Source organism: Macaca fascicularis, chromosome 1 (genome assembly GCF_037993035.2).
Source record: "Macaca fascicularis isolate 582-1 chromosome 1, T2T-MFA8v1.1".
Classification (NCBI taxonomy): domain Eukaryota; kingdom Metazoa; phylum Chordata; class Mammalia; order Primates; family Cercopithecidae; genus Macaca; species Macaca fascicularis.
Genome location: NC_088375.1, coordinates 150,758,649 through 150,780,316, shown reverse-complemented (window position 1 = coordinate 150,780,316; position 21,668 = coordinate 150,758,649). Strand labels below are relative to the sequence as shown.

General features: G+C 33.6%; 1 protein-coding gene across 2 annotated transcripts in view; it reads right to left on the bottom strand.

The window, feature by feature from the left end:
• Positions 1–753: 753 nt before the first annotated feature.
• TTLL7 (tubulin tyrosine ligase like 7) overlaps positions 754–21,668 on the bottom strand; it is an 89,944-nt gene continuing 69,029 nt past the window's right edge. The window contains exons 19-20 of one of the 2 annotated variants that reach the window (XM_005542913.4): positions 16,124–16,297; positions 754–5,786 (exon numbers count right to left, since the gene is read on the bottom strand). In XM_005542913.4, coding sequence (XP_005542970.1) covers positions 5,666–5,786; positions 16,124–16,297 — 295 coding nt within the window. In that variant the 3' untranslated portion in view covers positions 754–5,665. The remainder of the gene's footprint in view (positions 5,787–16,123; positions 16,298–21,668) is intronic. The other variant, XM_045368339.3, reaches the window with a different exon arrangement.

The following is a 21,668-nucleotide window of genomic DNA, read 5'->3' as shown; positions in this document are numbered from 1 at the left end:
TTATTTGATAAAATAGGGAGATAGCAAACTACCCACATTGGCCTCATCTTTAGCAGTCATTGAAAGAAATAAATTCAACTTTCAAAGCCTTTATAGAATATTTTAACTTTATAAAAATAACGAATTTTTAAAAATACATGTTTAAGAGTCAACCATTATACCATTTGGTTGTCAGTTCCAAAAAGCAAGGCATACATGCATTAACATTCTGATTTCCTAAATTTTTATCCAAAGTGCATCTTTTTTTAAAGGAAAACTATTCTAGATACGTTATACATAATTATCCTAAAGAACAATGGCATAAATGGCAATATGATATGCTTATTTTTGAGGCTTAGTATTCTAAGTTTTGACAGTAACAAGATTATAAATTACTGAAAAAAATGAACTTCATAGCTGAGATGCTGACATAATTCTAATCAGATTAGTAATACTTTTGCTATAATCCATGATGCTAGATACAAAAATGTCATTTCTAAGTTTTAGAACAGTTGGCCTTCTAGTTAACTATGAGAGGAGTTGACACAAATTATGTTGACTTGACCTGACTTTAATAACAGGCAGTTATCCCCATAGTGCGATTGCTGTCTGTAAACAGTAAAAATTACTGTAAAAATATATCTCATCAGTCTGAAACCTTAATTGGGAGCCAATCTCTTCTATTACACAAAGCCATTTGTGTGTGTGTGTGTGTGTGTGTGTGTGTGTGTGTGTGTGTAAAACAGAAATAAGCATTTGATGACATATTGTAGCTTTCTTAGGTTAAACTTTTTTTATTGTAGTAACATATCAGAGTAATTGAAATAACTTCACCATACAGATATCACATGCTGGAGCATGACAATGCAACGCTAATTGCACACTGTATTGACATTTCAAGCATATTTTCTGTAACATTTGCATTCATATACAGGTAGTAAAGCACATGGGGATAATTTGAGTCATGATTCATGTTAGCAAATGTATGGCTTTCAAGCTAATCCTCATACCCAGAATCTGTGGCAAAACCATTAATATTCAGATGTTGTAGCATGTACATTAGTTATTGTATGAAATGATTAGCTCAGGACCCAAGAATTGCTGTTAGCCTTTGAAACAGAAATATCAGTGTTATCTCATTACTTTTGTAAGGTAAGCCTTATTACTAATTTAGGAACTATTGGTCCATTGATTATAGCTGTAGATAATACAGCACAGTTAATGTAGAATGTGTAACTTGAGTAATTTTCCCTCAATATACAATACATCCCTTTATGATGAGGCCCCAAAAGCACCAAAAAATGGCAGCAATCTCCAAGTGTGCAGTAAATTTTAATATACCAATTTTGGTTGCAAGACTTATTTGTAGCCATGTAACTTGCTTTATATGGATCCAGACAATAAATGTTTTTTTAGGCATAGAGACTTCAACCTGGTTCTTAAAAATAATCTCAGCAGACAAACTGAACTTGATGCAACAACATATTTTATGTTTTATTATTGCTGAGGCAAAACCACACCACCATAAAATGCAATGAAAACCAATGTTTAAAAGGCAGGATTTCTCTTTTCTTGAGGCTTTGTTAATACAAAGATCAAAATTTCACCTTTGAACTAAAAAAGAAATAAAGAAAGAATAAGCAGTGTAAGTAACAAAATTGTCATCATGAATATATTTCTAAATTTTTATTTATTTGTAAGTCAACATTAGACCAAAATATTTAGGTAACTAATATGGCCCTTGAAAACTTAAATTTCTTGAGAGAAAAGCAAATTTTCAAAAAATCATCAGGTCATAAGAACACAATTAATTGTACAGGTATACATTTTATTATTTAACCCCTATGACCAGGTAAACTAAGACTCAACGTTTAAATTTGCATTACAGAAAAGGAAAGTCTTCTGTCACTCTTGAGGTATTTACTATTTTTTAAAGAATATACATTTAAGAATGAATCAATGTTTTATAGAAAATCAAATAATGGCATTTCTGCAGCTATCAATTTTTTGATACTTTTGAAAAAGTCAAGTAATGTATATGTTTAGATCTAAATAAATTTTTTAAACTATTAGTACTTTGGCATGCTAAAGAAGAAAGTATTTGATTATTAAAACATCTGAAATTTCAAGTTAGATACAAAATTCCATACTCATATATTTTACAAATTAAAAAGACAGTTAAAATGAAATCTTTTTATTGATGCCTAGAAGCTACTATTATCTAGTTGGGTGTAACTATTAGATGAAAAGTTTAGGTTTCTTCATTTGGGTTTGCTTTAGTTTTAGTTTTAGGGTGGAAGAAATAGTTGAAACTGTGTATTTAGACATCATTTTGACATATGATAAAATTTGTATAGATCTTTGCAACTTACAGATAACCAAGGACATTCAACCATGTTCTAGGCAGAGTTACCATTGCCATTTCTATATTTGATCCTGTTACAACTTCATTTTTATATATTTAAGGTAAATGCAATGCTACTAAAATAAAAATTTGTTGCTAGTAAAATTAATCAAAATATGAATAACAGTAGTTCCTTCAATAGACTATATAGAGCAAATGGTAACTAATCTACAATGCTGAATTATTCAAGTGAAAACTAATTTGCAGTCTCAGACTACGTTTGTAGGTGATTATTTAAAATAAAAAAGGTTGTTTCTTAGACAATTCTAGAAATTATTCAAATATTGCACAGTTCTAGAAAGCATTCCAATCTTAGATTTACTGAATGAGCAGGGATATGTTTTTCTATAGCAGAATGAAAATATGCTTTCATTGTAAGTAAACCCAGTTCCCCTATTAAAAACCTCTGATAAGATTAAAGTTTTTGGAGTTTTCAGATAAAGCTATTTTCTCTCCTAGAAAAGGGAGTCACACCTGTACTATCACTTATGCTGATATGTTTTAACCTATGAATAAAAATTTATAATAAAAACTGGGGAATATTTTACACCTCTAAATCATTTCCATGGCCTCTCGAGACTTCCATGGTTTATTGTTGTGTCTTCTCTTCTTAGTTGCTCATTAGGGAATAGCACTAGAGCAGACACAGTACATAGCATACCAGGTAGTATATATAAATAATGAACACAAGGCTTTTATTCACAACTTCATCATATCAAAATACATCACTCTAAATAGGCAAATGAAGGCAATAAAATTGTAATGCTCAAAATAAGTCCAGACATAAGTAGCTAGAGAAATGAAATTTATTTGTTGAAATCAATTTGTGGGGTACTTCCACACATTTAAATTTACTCAGTTTTAAAATTGTGTGTGTATGTGTGTGTGTGTTTTCTGGGAAGAGTATTTCTCCTAGTGATGGGCACTCTTATTTTTTGTTTTAAATAAAAATTTTGCTCTGGTACAAAAGTTGCAAAGCACACACTCCAGCAAATTAAGTAATTATTTGTGATTTAAGATAATGCAAATGAGTGGCCAACAAACTGGGCTGTTATCATATATCAGACACTTAAAGTTATATATATATTTTTTGTGGCCATATGAATTTAAAAGAAAAATGAACTCCATGAAAAGACTTATTACTTGTTGATCATTCTTATGGATCATTCGGTAATATCCCAATTTTTGCATTATTTTTTCTAAAAAAATCCATAACATATTTAAGAATTCACAACATGGAGTCATAAACAGTGTAGTCACTGTAATTTCCTTCATTCTGATACCCTTATCCTCTTCTTCCACAATAGCAAATTCTTCTTTGGGACGCATGCAGAGAGGAAAAGTATCTACCAAATGTGGATGTTAGGTAGTCATAAAGAATCAAGTAGCTAGCAGTAATTTAGGAAACAAACAAATTATTTCAGCCTAAAAAAGACTCAGAAGATGGCTTGGAAAGAAAAATACATCTAACTTATAACTTTAGGTTGCCAATTATTCAGGCTATGAATTAAACCAGGCCAATTTGCCCCTCTCAGTTCTCCTGCTTTGGGGCCACTTCCTGAAATAACTTTTAGAATAGTAAAAGGAGGTAAAACATTCATGAATTTCGAAAATAATTAGCAGCTGTGAGAAAATAAAACTGTTGGGGGAAGAAGTTTAAATACATTCTAAGAAGTGACGGCTGCACTGATTATTTCATTGTCTAAGTAATACGGCTTATATTTTTATGGAAATCTGAAAGCTCATTCTTGGTTTTAAAAACTGTATTCAAGAAAAGGAAGTAAACTGCTATGAAATTTATGCATAACAACTTTGGACAAGAACACTTCATTCTCTGCTTTGATTTTTTTAAAACCCTAAAGGGTACACTGATGACTTGTAATATGTGGTCATTGAAATCCTCTATTCACAGTCCTTTAACTGTTTTCTGTGGTGCAATGAGAAACTACTGTATTAGACTTTGCAATATAAATTGGTTTCAACCTTGAGAGATTTATAAAAATAAGTTTGTCTCATTATCCTATAACACTAAAATGAGTGAAACCTGTCAGCTCTTCTACTTCTGCGAAACAGGAGAAATTGCATTTAACCATGTTAAACCCATCAAAGTTATACTTTCCAAATAAAAATGAGTGGTGTAAGACATAAAAGCCATATAGAAAGATTTTGTTACCATCATTTTCTGTTCCTTTATGTGATTCTCTATGAAAAGTAAAAATGAAAGCTAGTTTACATTTTATTTTTAACCCATTGGATTGTCTTCCATTTTATTTATTTGTATCTTATTTATTTATTTATTTATTTATTTACGTTTTTGAGACGGAGTTTCACTCTTGTCGCCCAGGCTGGAGTGCAATGGCACGATCTCAGCTCACTGCAACCTCTGCCTCCTGGGTTCAGGTGATTCTCCTGTCTCAGCCTCCCATGTAGGTAGGATCACAGGCGCTTACCACCACGCCCAGCTAATTTTTGTATTTTTAGTAGAGATGGGGTTTCGCCATGTTGGCCAGGCTAGTCTCAAACTCCTGACCTCAGGTGATCCATCCACCTCAGCCTCCCAAAGTGCTGGGATTACAGGCATAAGCCACCCTGCCCGGCCTATCTTCCATTTTAGACCATAATATGATCTCACCAGATCCTTACTGAAAATGTACATTATTACAAGTAGCTAAATTTCCACATAGAGGAATAAAAAGGTTAGAGAATCAGGTTATGACTTTTCTAGTACTTTAGTGTGCTATGTTAATGATAAACCCGTTTTAAATTTCTTAATCTTATCATCAAGCAACACCAGGCTTCTAAATCTTTTTGTTTCATTTAAAATGGCTACTATATATGAGAATTTTTAAGGTATTATACTAAACCCTTTTTCAGGTCAAAAGGCATGTTATCTAGAAAATAATTTAACACTGTAATTGGATCCTCAAGATCAATTTGTTTTATATACTCTGCAGCAAAAATAACATTTCTAGTAGGAAGGAATTAATTATAAACCTAGCAAGTTCTAGACATTCACGTATTTTTGTAAACAATTTTAACATGGTTTATTACATTTCCAGAAAGGTTAAGTCTTATATTCCATTTTCTGCTAATTCTTATTTCATATATTATTTAATATAATAAATATATGTTATTTGGGTGCATATGTGCATATATTTTCACACATATATATGTCTTATATACATAAAACAGCACTTAATGGTCATGTTCTTTGCATGTTCAACTTCAGAGGAAAAAATGAATTGCTGTTATGTATAACCAATGGCGATCTTCCTTTCTGTTTCACAAATGGCCATATCTGGATGTAAACAAAACATTGGAGCGAGTCATTCCAGGTGAATTGTACTTCAAGTTGTAGGTTGGTGTTCTCAAGAAGAATTGGGTACTCCCTGGTAGTAAATACCTAAAAACGATAGTTAACAAATTAGATTTTTACAAGCAAATTATAACTAACTCACTAAAGGGTTATGTGATTAGCAATTTACGTATTCTATATGAGAAATGTTACTGTAACAAAAATGCAATTCATATAAAAAGATTTCCTCCCCCAGACTGTAGGAAAGAAGGAGAGAAGAGCTAAATATAGATGCAATATATGACGTTAGCATCCCAAGACATCCCATAAAGAGCCATTGTACTCAAATACTGTGAAACTGTTTATGTGGCTAATGTTAATTTAGAATTCATCATCAGTCCTTGTAATATGTGGAGCCAAATATTTTTTTAAAACATGTGATATGAGAATTTGACTAGCCACATTAACAATAATTGTTTGTTTTGAGGGAGGCAGAACCACTGATTGTAATTTAATAATAGATCATTGATGTATTATTATTATAGGTAACCTAATAGAAAACGTTAAAGATTAACATTCCTAATTAGAATATAAATTTTATATTCTTTGACCATAGAGTGCTCATGATTACAGAATATCAAAAACAATCAGCTGGACGCAGTGGCTCACACCTGTAATCCCAGCACTTTGGGAGGCTGAGACAGGCGGATCATCTGGGGTTGGGAGTTCAAGACCAGCCTGACCAACATAGAGAAACCCCATCTCTACTAAAAATACAAAATTAGCCAGGCATGGTGGCAGATGCCTGTAATCCCAGCTACTTGGGAGGCTGAGGCCAGGGAATCGCTTGAACCTGGGGCCCGAGGTTGCGGTGAGCTGAGATCGTGCCATTGCACTCCAGCCTGGGGGACAAGAGTGAGACTTCGTCTCCAAAAAAAAAAAAAAATCATGATTACAGGTTGCATGTAACCCTTGCAGCCAAATGTATTTCAAAATATGTGATTTTTTTCAGATTTTAGAAAGATAATATGGTGATTTATATATACTATTTATATTACTATATAACACCTCCATCAGAGCCTTGGAGCAGCATCTTGTAAACAAACCATTACATTTCTGTAGTAAAATGTATTAATATTCACAATAAATCAGATAAAGACTACAAATAACTTCATGTCAATTCAGGTCAGATTTGGCAGCAGAGGGGTTACATTTTTTTTTTTTTTTTTTTGAGATGCAGTCTGGTTCTGTCACCCAGGCTGGAGTGCAATGGCGTGATCTCGGCTCACTGCAACTTCTGCCTCCGAGTTCACGTGATTCTCCTGCCTCAGCCTCCCAAGTAGCTGGGATTACAGGCGTGTGCCACCATACCTAATTTTTTTCTTTGTATTTTTAATAGAGATGGGTTTCACCGTGTTAGCCAGGATGGTCTCAAATGAGTTATGTTTTGTTTTCGAGTTTTCAAAGTTTTGGAAATTAAATATTGCAAGTAAGAGATTGTGCACCTGTAGAATCTGTTTTCCTGTGAAAAATGTTGACTAGCATTAGGCCAGTCCAATCTATATGTCCAGAGAGAAATGGCCAAGGAAATCTATATAAACAAATGCAAACAACGCTATTCAAAATATAAGTCCTAGTAATGATGATAAGGAAATGCTATAAAATCAAGATAAAGATACTTATGAGGAATGTCTAAGAGCAGAAGCAGCAATATACAGAGATTTGTAATTAGTCGTGGGAAATAAACAGTGGGATGGATTCAAATCATTTATTTTCTTCACTTGACATTAGAATTCTCCAGGGATAGTATCATACTCCCACAGATACATGATAAACAGAGGACTGAGGGCACAATTAGCTGTCTATTCTATGTTAAATAATATTGATAACTATGATAATTCTATGTCAATGGAAAATTGTATTTATAGTTGTGTTAAATGAATTATGTAGAAAGAAATGTATTATAATCAAACTATATGCAGCATTCAGATTAAAATAGCAGAACTTTCTATAATATCCATAAATATCATTTTATCATGAATTATCTAATAATATCTTCTAAACCTATTACCTAATATCACAAACTATAAATAATTACTCAAATCATTAAGTTAATAGAGCAGTAAAATAACATAAAACAAACCAAATTAAATCAAAATTGGATAACAGGTGATGAATAATAAAACAAATGATTTCTCACATCACAGATTATATAAATTACTTTCTTACGATCACTTGGGTAATTTATATGGATTAATTACTATGTCAACAATTGGTGAGGTCATGATGACTGATTCAGTATCTTCTGCCATGAAAAGGCTATCCTTCCTATCTAGGGCAAAGTTGCAAAAGAAAACAAGGTGTTTGATCAAAATCCACTATTTCATAGTAGTTGAGAGTTACTCTACCTTCTACTGAAGATACATTCTGATTATACTGATAATTACACGGTAAACAGTAATGTCTACCAACTTTCTTTCAAAGAATTTCCAAGTAACAGTTACTATTGACATTTCAGTAACATTTACATATTCTTTTGAGATAAAGATCACTATTTTGCACATGAAAAAATAAAAGTACAAAGTCCAGGATCACAACTAACTTACACTCTTTTACTGAACAAATATTTAAATAGTGTTTTCTATGTGCCCAGCACTATTCTAATTGCTTTACAGATATCAACTCATTTAGTTCTCATAACAATTCTATATGGTAGATATTACTGTTAGCTCCATTTTACAGATAAATAAACTTCATGACGCATACAGGGGTCAAATGCCTTGCTCAGGGTCTCCTACCTAGAAAGTGGCAGGGCCAGGATTCAAATCCATACAGGCTAGCTCCAGCAGCAGAGCTCCTAGCAACCATACTATATTGTCATGACAATTCTACATAATTATCATTGTATACTAATTTCAGTTTTAAAACTAATGGGTACAATTATTATACTCATTTTTCCAGAAATGTGAAGTATAAAATAATCTAGAAAATAGAAAGATAATTATATATGCCGCAAACCTAAACTTTTTCATAGAAGAAGAAAAAGATGAAACTTTTTATTCAGACTTGAAAAGAAGTTCGGCATGAACTAAAAAAAGCATATAAAATTACATTGGAAGAAACACTTTTCTTCCCTAATGCAAGAGCTGTGGGATATTTTAAAGTGTTGCAGGGAAATACAATGGATTATTTGCCTTAATATCTCCATTAATATGTCTTGGGAAATCCAACACTAGCTGAACATCGAAGATTGTTTTTGAAATGTTCCTTGCAATGAAGATAAATAATTTGATTTTTTTAAAGCAGAAGACTATCTCAAGGAAGTGGGTTTACGGATTAAAGAATTTGTGTAAGGCACTAAAAAATGGGAAAAGTTTAGAGCTTACCTATTTTTCTAGCTTATTATTTACATATGAAAATGGCTAACTCATTGCTAATTCATGCCAAGGAGAAATACCTCAAACTACCCTATTTGTTTCATAGCCTCACTCCTCATCCTCCTCATCCCTAAGGCAGGTGTGCACATCTTTACATAACCATTATATTAAATGCAAACATAGAGCCCGCATTTATGTAATTCCTGATTGATGTAGAATTAGTTTGTCTTTTATATACCAATTTATTGCTGACCGGGAGGATCTCTGGAACATGAAGCATATCAAGACTGGTAGAAATTAACCTTGAAAACATAAGCTACACCCACCTCCTTTTCCTCTTCCTGGAGTTAAGACCAGGACCCCTGATTTCCCCAGAATAATTTTAGGACCTGGTTTGGAAAACCAGGGGTAAATAAAGTCCATCAGAATATTTGTCCTGTCTTTTAAAAATATTTATATTATAGTGAAATATAAAACATGAAATGTACTATTAAACAGTGTTTTTCTTACCATTTTTAATTGTATGATTTAGTGCATTAAGTACATTCACAATGTGTGTAACCATCACCATTAATTTCAGAACTTTTCATCACCTCAAACAGAAACTCCTTACCCTTGAAGTACTAACGCCCCATTTTCCCTCCCTTCCTACCCCTAGTAACATCTATTCTATATTCTGTCTCTATGAGGTTGCGTATTATACATGCCTCATATAAATGGAATCACAAGATTTGTCCATTTGTGTCTGGCTGTGTAACTTAGCATGTTTTCAAAGGTCATCTACATTGTAACCTGTATCAGAATTTCAGTCCATACTGTGGCTGAGTAATATTCTATTACATGTGTATACCATATTTTATCTCTTCAACTGTTCATGGGCATGGGTTGTTTTCATCTCTTGGCTATTGTCTTATAAATAATGCTTCTGTGAACATTAGTATACAGGTATCTATTTCTTTGTTTTTCATTCTTTTGAGTAAATACCTCAGAGTAGAATTGCTGGGTCATATGGTAATTCTATATTTATTTTTTTTAGAAACTCTCAAACTGCTTTCTACAACTGCCACACAGTTTTACATTTTTACCAGCAATGCATGAGAAATCCAAGTTCTCCACATCCACATCCTTGCCAACACTTATTACTTGGTACTTTTTTGATAATAGCAATTCTAGTGGATGTGCATTGTCCTGTGGTTTTAACTTCAAGATTTTTGGGGAAAAGCCCCAGTTTCAAATTCTACTTTTGCCACATTTAAATCCAATATGGATTTAGATAAACCTCACTTTTCTCAGCTGTACAAAATTCCAATAGTTTCTGCCATATATGGCTCACAGAGTATGGAGCCAATGAAATAGTGTACATGAATGAAATATTATATATAATTTATATATTATGAACACTGGCCTCAAAAACAAGAATATCTCTGTTCTTAGATAGAGATATCCAACTATCTTAACCTAAGGGCATAAATAATACCATATATTTAACTCGTTTTTTAAACTTTTAAATTATAAAATATAAGGTATTTTAAAAAGTACATAAAACATAAATGTTCAGTTTAATGAGTATTATAAAGTGATTACTTGTCATTACCACCCATGTTAAGTAACTGAACATTCCTAGCATCCCAGAGCCCTGTATTATAGTACCCTCACTCCTCATAAACTTAACCACTATTCTGACCTTTATGGTAATTACTTCCTTGTTTACTACCCAATTATACATTCCTTAAACACTATCATATAATTTTGCCTGTTTTTGATTTTTCAATAAATGGACACAATATATATTCCTTTGTATCTGGTTTATTTTGCTTAATTTTATGTTTGAAACTAACCCTATATGTGTAGGTGCAGTTTGTTCATTTTCAATGTTGTATACTATTCCATCGTATGAGTATTAGAAAAAAATGTGCCCATTCTTTCATGGACATTTGGGTTGTTTCCAATTTTTAGCTATTATGAGTAAATGCTACTATAATCATTCTCGTAAGGGTCTTGTGCACATGTGCACACATCTCTGATAAGAATTTACAGGGAGAGTAGCTGTAAAAAGGGTAGGCTTTAGATGTAATGAGAAACTGCTTGTAAAAGGTACCAACTTTCACTTTACAAGCAGGGTAAGAGAGTTCCTATTACTATATGTTCTCATCAACACTTGTGATGGATACGCAGTGATTTTGAGATTTGGCATTTCCCTGATTATTAATTAGCTTAAACACTTTTTCAAATGTTTATTGGTCCTTGTTTTTCAGTTATCTTCCCCATTTTTCTATTGTGTGGTCTGCTTTTTTCTTATAAATTTGTAGGAGTTTCTATATAATCGTGTAATAATTTTTTATAGATTATATTGGTTGCAAACACTTACTTCCATCCTGTGGCTTGCTTTTCCACCTCTTAATGGGGCCTTCTGATGAACATATGTTTTTAATTTTAATATAATCTTTTCACTTATTATGAAATTTTTTGGTTCTATTAATCTTTGCATACCTCAAGGTCATGAAAATATTCCCCTGTATTATCTTCTGAAATCTTTATGCAGTTTTACCTTTCACATCTACAAACTAATTTCATCTGGAAATGGTTTTCGTTTATGGTGTAGGTAAAGTTAAGTTTCTTTTTTATTATTTGGAAATACAATTGTCCTAGAACCGTTGTTTAAACAAACTTCCCCTTCCTCTCTCATAAATCAGGTGTGCACCACTTTTGTCATAAATCAAGTCTCCAGGTAGGCCTGGGTTGGTAAATGGTTTTTCTGAATGGTTCCAATGGTCTATTTGTCCATCCTTTTGCCAATATTATACTATCTTAAATTACTTTAGCTTTATTGTAAGTCTTGAAACACTGTAGTTACTAAATCCTATGATGTTATACTGCTCTATTTCAAGATTGTCTTATTTATTCTTGGTCCTTTGCTTTTCTGTATAGTGACAGAACAAACTTTGGTCAAATTCTTCTCCCCACCAAAAATAAAAAATAAAAATTGGTTGAGATTTATAGCAGAATTACATTGAATTTACAGATGTATGAAATTATTCGAGAAAAACTGACATATCGATAATATTGAATGCAATGACGACTAAGACATACTTTTCCATTTTTCACATTTTCCTGCATAAAGGTCACACACATTTCTTGCTAGATTTATTCCTAAGTATTAGATATTCTTTCATACTTTTGAAAAAATATTTAAAATTTTATATCTCAGATATTTGTTGTTGATAAAGAAAAGTGCAATTGATTTTCTTATATTGACTTTGATTTATATGATTTCATCAAAATTGTTAAATTCACTTTATAATTTATCATAGATTTATTTACATTTGTATGAATACAATCATATCCATTTACTGAGTTTAGTTCTTTCTTTCAAACCTAATGCCTTTTCTTTTTCCTAATATATCCATTTAAATCTATAAATATCCCTATATTACTGATTTAGCCATATTCTACAAGTTTTATTTCTAATATTTTTGTTATCGCTCAGTTCAAAATATTTTTTTATGTCCATTATAATCTCTTATTTGATTCGTGGGTTATTTAAAAGTCTATTTTTTCGGCTGGGTGCGGTGGCTCATGCCTGTAATCCCAGCACTTTGGGAGGCGGAGATGGGTGGATCATGAGGTCAGGAGATCGAGACCATCCTGGCTAACACGGTGAAACCCCGTCTCTACTAAAAATACAAAAAAATTAGCCGGGCATTGTGATGGGCACCTGCAGTCCCAGCTACTCGGGAGGCCGAGGCAGGAGAATGGCGTGAACCTGGGAGGCGGAGCTTGTAGTGAGCCAAGATCGCACCACTGCACTGCAGCCTGGGCGACAGAGTAAGACTCTGTCTCAAAAAAAAAAAAAAAAAAGTATATTTTTTGACTTTCCAAAGCATAGATTTGCTGTTTATATTTTTCTGTTGTTTTCCAGCTTAAAGGCATTTGGTAGGAAAAAGTCCTCTGTATAATTTCAATCATCTGAAATTCTGTGAATTTTTTTTTTTTTAATTCCACTATATGGTTTATTTGGCAAAATTTCCCATTGTGCCTGGTGTACTGAATTCTGAAGTTAATACATTTACTTCTATATATGACAGTTAAGTCTGTTAATTTTATTGTTAAAATTTTTATATCTTTACTGAGTTTTTTTCTGAGAAACGATTATTAAATCTTCCTCTATGGTTGTAAATTTATTTCCTTTTTGTTTCTGTCAACGTTTGCTTTGCAAACCTTCTCATGCATTGTTACTCCTAGGAATCTAGAGTGTTGACAACAGCCACCACCTTTGGCAGTCCCTGAACTCCTATTTTATCCCTTAGGCCCACACAACTGTCAAAAGCACTGCTCAGCACTAACAAATACTCACTAACAGGTACTGGGTTAGCAAGTACTTTCAAGCAAATGTGATATTTTGTACAGCATTTCTAGTTATCATCAGAGGCAGGATTTATCCAAATATTTAATGTTGTATTACCAAAAGCAGAAGTGCTAACTTGGTGGTTTTTAAAAATTTTTTTTTAGCTATGGAACCCTTTGTGAAATAAGCTTATAAGAAAGCTCAGTACATGAAAGGTAGAAACCCAGAAATGTCTCTTGGGTATGCACACTATTATTTTTTTCTGAGATTGCAAAGTTGAAGGCCACTCTCTTCCATGTAATAGATGCCACATACTCTTTAAATCCTCTTAAGAAATATCCTGTAGATCTTTGGTAAAGATAAACGTGGTCCCTAAACCTGTCTGCTGTTAGCTCTATTTCCTATCTGTTTTAATTTTATAAATAAATTAACCAAAGATGAATCTCCTCATAAATTATTTAGGTATACTTCATAAGTTATTTATATTAGGTACATTTACATTTATTTATAAACATTATAAACATAAATTCATGTTTATATTACCAAGTACACTTCATAAATAAAATGTGTCAATCTATGAATAGATATTAAATGACTTCTACATTTAAGTAAAATGCTAAAGAGTCCATTTCTTACCTATGAGGAAAATAAATATGGCCACTTTTTACATGTTGTTAAATTAACGTGACACTGACTTCGGTTTTAATAGCTAGACATTAGGGAGAAATGTTTACTTCTCTTCACTCCTTGTGTTCCAATGTAGAAGAATTTCCACTACTGTGAACTTCCTGGTCTCTTACCAGAACCAAATTATCTGATTTGTGGATTTAAAAGAAAGAAACAGGAATGCTTGGCGCAGCCTCTTTGTCTTTCTGGCTCTGCCTTTCTGCAGAAAGGATGCATCTTTTCTTGCTCTCCTGCCAATGCTAAAAGAACTAGACTTTATGGGCTAGTGACAGTGGAAGGTTTGTGTTGATTCTGCTCTGCCTTTGACTGGGTGGATAAGTTGAATTCCAAAATTCAGTATTAGAAAACTCACTTGGCTCACATCTACACCATGTGCCCTAATGTAACTTTTATTAGCAATAGTGCTATAGAGTAACAAAGCAACAGATGATGACCGTATGTCTGACTCTGGTATTTTTCTATCATATGGTTCTGAGCTTGGATAGGAATGAAAATGTATTTACTGACATCTCAAAATGAATATAATCACAATAGTGGTTCATTCTGACCATTTATCAGAAGTCCAGAAGTTAAGATTCCATGGTCAGAAATAATCTCTTTTGACCACCAGCAGGAGAAGAAAATAAAAAAGTCTGAAGCACCTGTAAAGCATACCTTTTTCCTCCAATGTAACCAAGAAGACTCATCCTACTTTGTGTACCCACAAAAGCTACAAGGTCCATCAACAGAAATTAGTTTATGAAATCTAGGATTGTGGGAATTACATTAAAGAGTCTCAGTGAATTCCTTCTTAGACTGAAATTTAAGATTTTCCTGACCATGCTCCCAGATTATCACCCCTTAACAAGAAGGCTCTTCATTTATATGGTATGATGTCCAAAAAATGGTTATCATTCTTTTAAATCATATAAAAGTATTAATGAAAGTATTAAAAGTTTTATTTCAATAGCTTGCTTCAGTCAAACCATTAAAACTGTAGAATATAACTTTGATATTTAAATTTTTTAAATATTAATGGTTACCTTTACCACTGCTATTATTGTGATCAACCAGCTTCTATTTATAGAAGAGTTAAAAGAGGTTAAATGTCCTGCAACACTACAATGACAGAATCCAAGACAAACAAAAATGTAAAATATTTCTCTTAATACTTTCTATTAAAAATATTCTGAGCCACTCTGCTGATACAGGAAACATTTGTAATAAAGTTATTTTTATTATATTCCCTGAGATTTTTTAAATAGATCAATTTCTAGGTGTTTTCAAGAAAAGAAAATCCAAGCTATAGGGGTTCCATTTTCCTCATTGTTTATTCAACTATTCACTGACATTTTGACTATCACTTAGTTTTTCAAAGTCATGGCTTAACTTCTTCTATCCTGCATAGTACTACAACTTACAAATACTAAAACTAAAGTTATATATTCATCTTTATTTCTAATGAGAACTACAGTTGTCTTGAGAAATGCTAAAAGGTACTTTCTTTACTCTGTGTGTTTTTACAGCTTAAAAACAATACTGCTTTTCATGCTTTTTGGACAACTATTTTAACTGAATGTTTATGAAACTAATTTTTCAAATAGAACTTGACAAAACTTTACCTGCTACATATTTGGTAATGAAGGGAACAGCAGAGGCAAATTGAACAATAAAAATGAAACCAAAGGTATCTTCCCAACTGTAGTAGGCTCAAGGATAAATGTTGAAATCTCTCTATTAGAGAACAAAAGTTAAACATATTACCACATTTTTGGATGCTCTTGCTCTGGACTTTTGAAAGTGAAGGTATATAAGTCAAATAACTTCATTTCCAAGTATGTTTTATCACCTTTAGGTTCGTGATTGCTGTCCTTGTTCAGTCCCTTAAAGGTAAATACTGTACTAATTAAAAATATTTTGCAGATAATAGCATGTATGAACTTCAGTCTTTAGCTTTTTCTCTAGTCACGTAAAGAAAAAAACACTGTTAATTTCAAACTCTGATTTAGCATTACTTTATATAAAACTCTCAAGGGTTAGAGAATGTGAACAAGTACCTGGAATTACCCCAGTCAGGACCAATGCCTGAAAGCGATCCTCTTTTGTCAGCTGCATATTTGTAAACCACTAGCAGGCACTGTTTACAAAGCTCCACCAGGCGCTGGCAACACTGGAGCTGCAAAGGAGTCACCACCTCTGGGCTTTTATTGAAAATACTCTCCCAAGAGGATCTGTTGGCATGGAAACAGACATGATCTCATGTTGGCTGTTAAAAATGACAACCAGCTATATCACTTCCCTAGCAACAAGCCAATAAGGGCAATAGAAATGGCCTCATACATTTGCAATAACTATGAATGGTTTAAAGATATATAATAAAAACAAATTAGGAAATTTATTTTTGTATTAAAGAAACACAACATCAAATACATATACTATTTGTATGTGTGTGTTTGTACGTGTGGGGGTGTGTGTGTGACAGTGTGTCTCACTATGTTGCCCAGACTGGAGTACAGTAGTTATTCACAGGCACAATCATGATGCACTACAGCCTTGAACTCCTGGCCTCCAGTGATCCTCCTCATTTTAGCCTTGAAGTAGCTGGGACTACAGGCATGTGCCACCATGCCCAGCACTATTTGTCCTTAAAGCTTTTAAAGCTGCCAACTCTGGACGGCTAATAGGATAGTTTTCCAACACCTCTTAAAAAATGGAGTTACTCTATATTAAGGTATTTGTAAAATACTGAGCTAATTTCTCAAAAATTAAGTATTCTTGGAATTTAGGCTTTCTTGGAATCTGTATTTACCTTAACATTAAGAATGATCCCTTGAAATGATTAAAAAGTTGCTAAAACAATTGTTAACCTCTCTTCACTAAGAGAATTTAGGTTAATACTTGATTGTGACCATCCCTTTCAAAACACTTTTAGACATAACTATATCCATATTCCTAGAGCACAGGTTCTGTGTGCTAGAAGTAATGCTATCTTAACAAGTACTGCCCTACTGCCATCCCAGAAGCAGCATGCCTTCTCCTTCACTGAACTCAGCTTATTCCAAAGCAGGTAATGGTGCGTACTTTCTTGGTAAACTTCAGTTTTGTGTGGGGTGGGTGGGTGGGTGGGGGGGTGTGTGTGTGTGTGTGTGTGTGTTAACAATTCCGAAGTTAACCATCATGGTATCATGGTTTATATCAGGAAATACCTCACTACTCCACCACTACGGAGAGAGAGACAGACGAGAGAGAGAGACAGAGAGAGAGAGAGAGAGAGAGAGAGAGAGAGAGAGAGAAATTTATTCCACAGACTTATTCCTTGAAACTCTTCAAGCCTCCAGGGGAAATTTTGGTTTGAGACTTGGTAATGATTCATATCTCATTTTACATAAACCAATTCACATAACCCTCAGAGAGAGAAGCACAGACTTTCAGAAAGGAAAAAGTATTCAGGACAATATTTTCCTGAAGTAAACTTCCCAATGGGAAACACAAAGACTCCACTTTCAACCTTCTGTGGATATTTGATATATCTGGAATTTTTTAAAAAATGCCTTAGAAACAGAAATGTATTTTTTACTAGAAAAGCTACTGTTTATTTTTTCAGAGAAATGTGGCCCCAAATAGCATGTCATCAATGAATGAAAGGTTTTCTTAAAGGGAGTAATACTGAAATGAATTAATTGAAAGAAACAAATTTTCTTCAGTGTTCTGAAATGTTCAGGGCTAAATATAATAGGCTTTTAAAATACTGGGGTTTTTTAATTGGCAAAGGAATGAAAGTTATTTTTATTTAAGAAATAGTAATTTGATGGTTAAATTAACTGTAAAAACAAAATTTAAATTATTGCTAGATGGAAGAAAAACTAGATATGACACATATGTGTTTATCAAGATTTATATATGTAGATAGAGACATAAAATCTACTTACCTAATTTGATTAAAAAATGCTGGAAAAATAAATTAATTAGGGAATATGTTTATAATCAGTATACTTTGATTTAGCAGACCCTATAAAATTTCATATAAATGTGAATACATACAAAAAAATCCTATGTTTTTAATGTCTGCCTAGCACTTTTCTTTCTGCTGGGATTTTGGGTATGTCTATAAAAGTCTACCTCCATCACCACCCTCTACTCTCAACTTGGATATATTTATTTATTGATACTGTGGAGCTATTTGATCAGATCAACTATCAGGTCACTCATGGTAATTTTTCTTTAGAGGTAGGGAAAGAACAAATTAAATGGAAGAAAGCTGAAAGGGCTTCTTCTGTAACACTCTAATCTGATGTTAACTTCTTGAATAATACGTAAATTATAATATGACCAGCTTTGGCTTCTCATTCTCTCATTCTCCCTTAAATATTTAAAATAAATATATGAATCAAGGTCCTATACATATTGATTTCCAGTGTATATATTTACCACTACTAGCCAAGACTACATTCTACTCTATGTATTAATCCATATTTAGGTGTCAGCATACCAAAATACTCAAGAAAATGAAAGCAACCTGCTTCATTTGGCCCTAGGGCAGTGGTGCCCCCTCTACACAAAGGAAACCTGAGTATAGAACTGTATCCCCTATTCTTACCTGCCACCTGGCATAGCTGAGTAGATGTGAAATGTCTCTATACGACTACAGTATTTCAGCTTTCAACACTAGCAACACAGTTTTTTAAAAAGGTGAAAGGAGGTAAAAATAGTTAAAATACCAGTACTTTAATCAAAGAACCCCAGGTCTCTTCTACCTGCTTTTTGAATCTAAATTCCAAGGAAACAGGGTCATCAAAATCCATGAATTCAAAAAGAAAAATTAAATGATTAAAAAGTTCTTTCTGGCTCTCCCTAATCCTCACAGCAATATAAAAGGAAATCACTTTAAATGACTTTTTTAGTAATATAACAGTAAGATATAGAATACTGAATATTTCTGGCAACAAAGGAAAGTTATTCATGCAATCCAGAGACTTAGAAATCCTCACATTATTCAGTAATCCAATAATTTTCACCCACTTTCTCATCAAAACATTTCATAAAGCAGTTATCTAAAGAGTGAAACTGATTCATTCCTTTCTCCACTGGTACAAGCCCTGACTGAGTAGCCCAAAGTTAAGTGGCAGAAAGGAGAAGGGAAAAGTTGTGGTGGGTGTCCCTAGAATTGGCCCAGGGGTTTTACTGATGCATCAAACAGAAAACACCCTTGTCCCTCCCTTTTCCTCTTCCAGGCTGCTGAAGTTTATACATACCAATACAGTAATCACCAACAGAAAGATTAATAACCTAAAAAGTATAACAACAACACATCCAGTTGAACATGATACAAGAACAGGGAGATTCACATCTTTTTAAGTAGTCTATATATTATGCATAACTTTTCGAGTAGGCATAATCCAGCCTAGAAATAGACTACTGCCTTAGAATATTCCCTAAAGTTTCTTCTTGCCCTAAGATTCTAAAAGAAAGGCTTTTACATGGCAAACCCCCACAGGAAAATACTTTTGACTAGGGAATCCAAGCCAGATTCTCTTCTTTGGGGTTTACATATTAGGATTTTGAGTGGAGATGGGGCTTTCCCAAACCATGCATTCCTTCTCCCATATTACCCTGGCTCCTCTCTTGGCTTTACCCCCACAGACTCCTACTCTTCCTGTAACTCTCACCTGAAATGCCACTTCCCATAGCCACCATTCCCCAGCTCTCAGGCCTAAGTTTGAGTCCCATGGAACCTCAGACTTCCTCTATCCCAGTAAAACATGGTAGATAATTTTATTTATGGAAATTCCAAGAGCTATTTCCCTAAAGTAAACATATTCCAAAGTGGGCATCATAACACTCCCAGGAGGCTGCATGTGATCAAAGGGTTACTGGGCATGGGCATCAGCAGCCTGGTAGAGGAAGAGAGGAAGAAGGGTGTTTTCTGTTTGATACATCAGTAAAACCCCTTGGCCAACTCTAGGGAAACCTACCACAAAGATCTACATTACTCTGGTGTTTCTGGAGGTAGACAGGGATGGTTTACTTACTTTGTTTTATTGTTGGGGATGTTGATAGGCAAAGGCAACAATCAAGGCCTTGGATTCTTGGACATAATCAAAGACTTGGATTATATTTTTCTAAGATTTTACACCTAACTGCGAAAGAAAGTTGAACTTTATATTAAAATCATTCCTTAAAAACTGAGAAGAGTAGATTTTCACCATGACTGTTAGGCCTTCAGACCAAAGGTTAAAGGAGTATACACTGAGAAGGCATGATTCAAAGGATAAAGAAGAACTACTCTGGGTCCAAACTGAGAATCAAACACACACAGTACTATGTGACTTCACTAAATTGAGGAAGCCTAAAAAACTCATTAATGCAAAATAAAATCCGATATTAAACTCACCTCTTTAAACTACTAAATTGAAAGAAGTAGATGAGAGTGGAGTCAAATTGGTCTCAAAACTACTCCTGCCTCACCTGCACAGGCATAGTAGGCTAGGGATTTGGCTAATGCTATGGACTTGCAGTAAAACAAGCTTGGCAACCATTGGCAAATCTGCTTTGGGGAATGTCAATGAAGCATAGAGTTAAGAGCTTGGGCTTTTGACTCAAGACTACCTGGATTTAAATACAGGTTCATACAGTTACTATGTTTATACTTCAATTCCTCATCTGTAAATGACGGTAATAGTTTACTCAAAATACTTTTTGTGGAGATTATACAAATATTTAATATGTAAAACAATGTCAGATATTTAGTAAGCCGTCAATAAATACTACTTACTATCCCTATGATTACTACTACTAATAGACACCACCAGAGAAACTGGAAGGCAGTACTGTGCCAAGGATAGGAGAAAAGGATTCTGAATCAAGTTAAAGTATGTTAGCAAAATAGTTCAGGAAAGAGGAGCCCTAGAAGCAAAGAAGCACCATTTCATGGGTATCTTTAGAGTCTGGTGTTGGAGATTATCTATGGACTCAGAGCCACAGCACTGATTTCACTAACAGATTTTCTCATTGCTCTCCATGGTAGAGAGTAGCTGGGATTCATACATGGCATCAAGCCAATGGATCAACCAACAGAAAAAAAACATTTCCATTTTAAGTTCAGATTGGGAGAACTTTTACAGAGAGCCATCAACTAAGGGGCTGTGGAGTTCAAATGTTTCACTTAAGTCTCTGTAGAAATAATAGCCCGGATGATTCTCAGATTTCATCACACCCAGAGTGCCTTATTAATTCTCCCTGTTGGTGAATGGTAGCTAAGAAAAAAAATGGTAGAAAGACTGAGTCTCCAAATGATATGAATGATTCTGTATCACATGACTAGAATATTTAAATGGAGAATATTCTGAGATCATTTCAGAATAGAACAGTCTGTTAAGGTTTTACAGAAGAGGCAGGTATAGAATGGGGCTTTACATTCGATTCAAATAATACAGAAGGTACCAGAAGGCTGGGGTTATAGAAAGCCATCCAATCAGATATTAAATGACATCAACAGTTCAGAGGAAGAAAAAGACAAATTTTTAAGAAATCTGAAAAAAAATGAATTTGTTTTTTCTGGAGCAGAATTCAAGTAGGAGAGTAATGAGAAGGAAGACTGGGGAA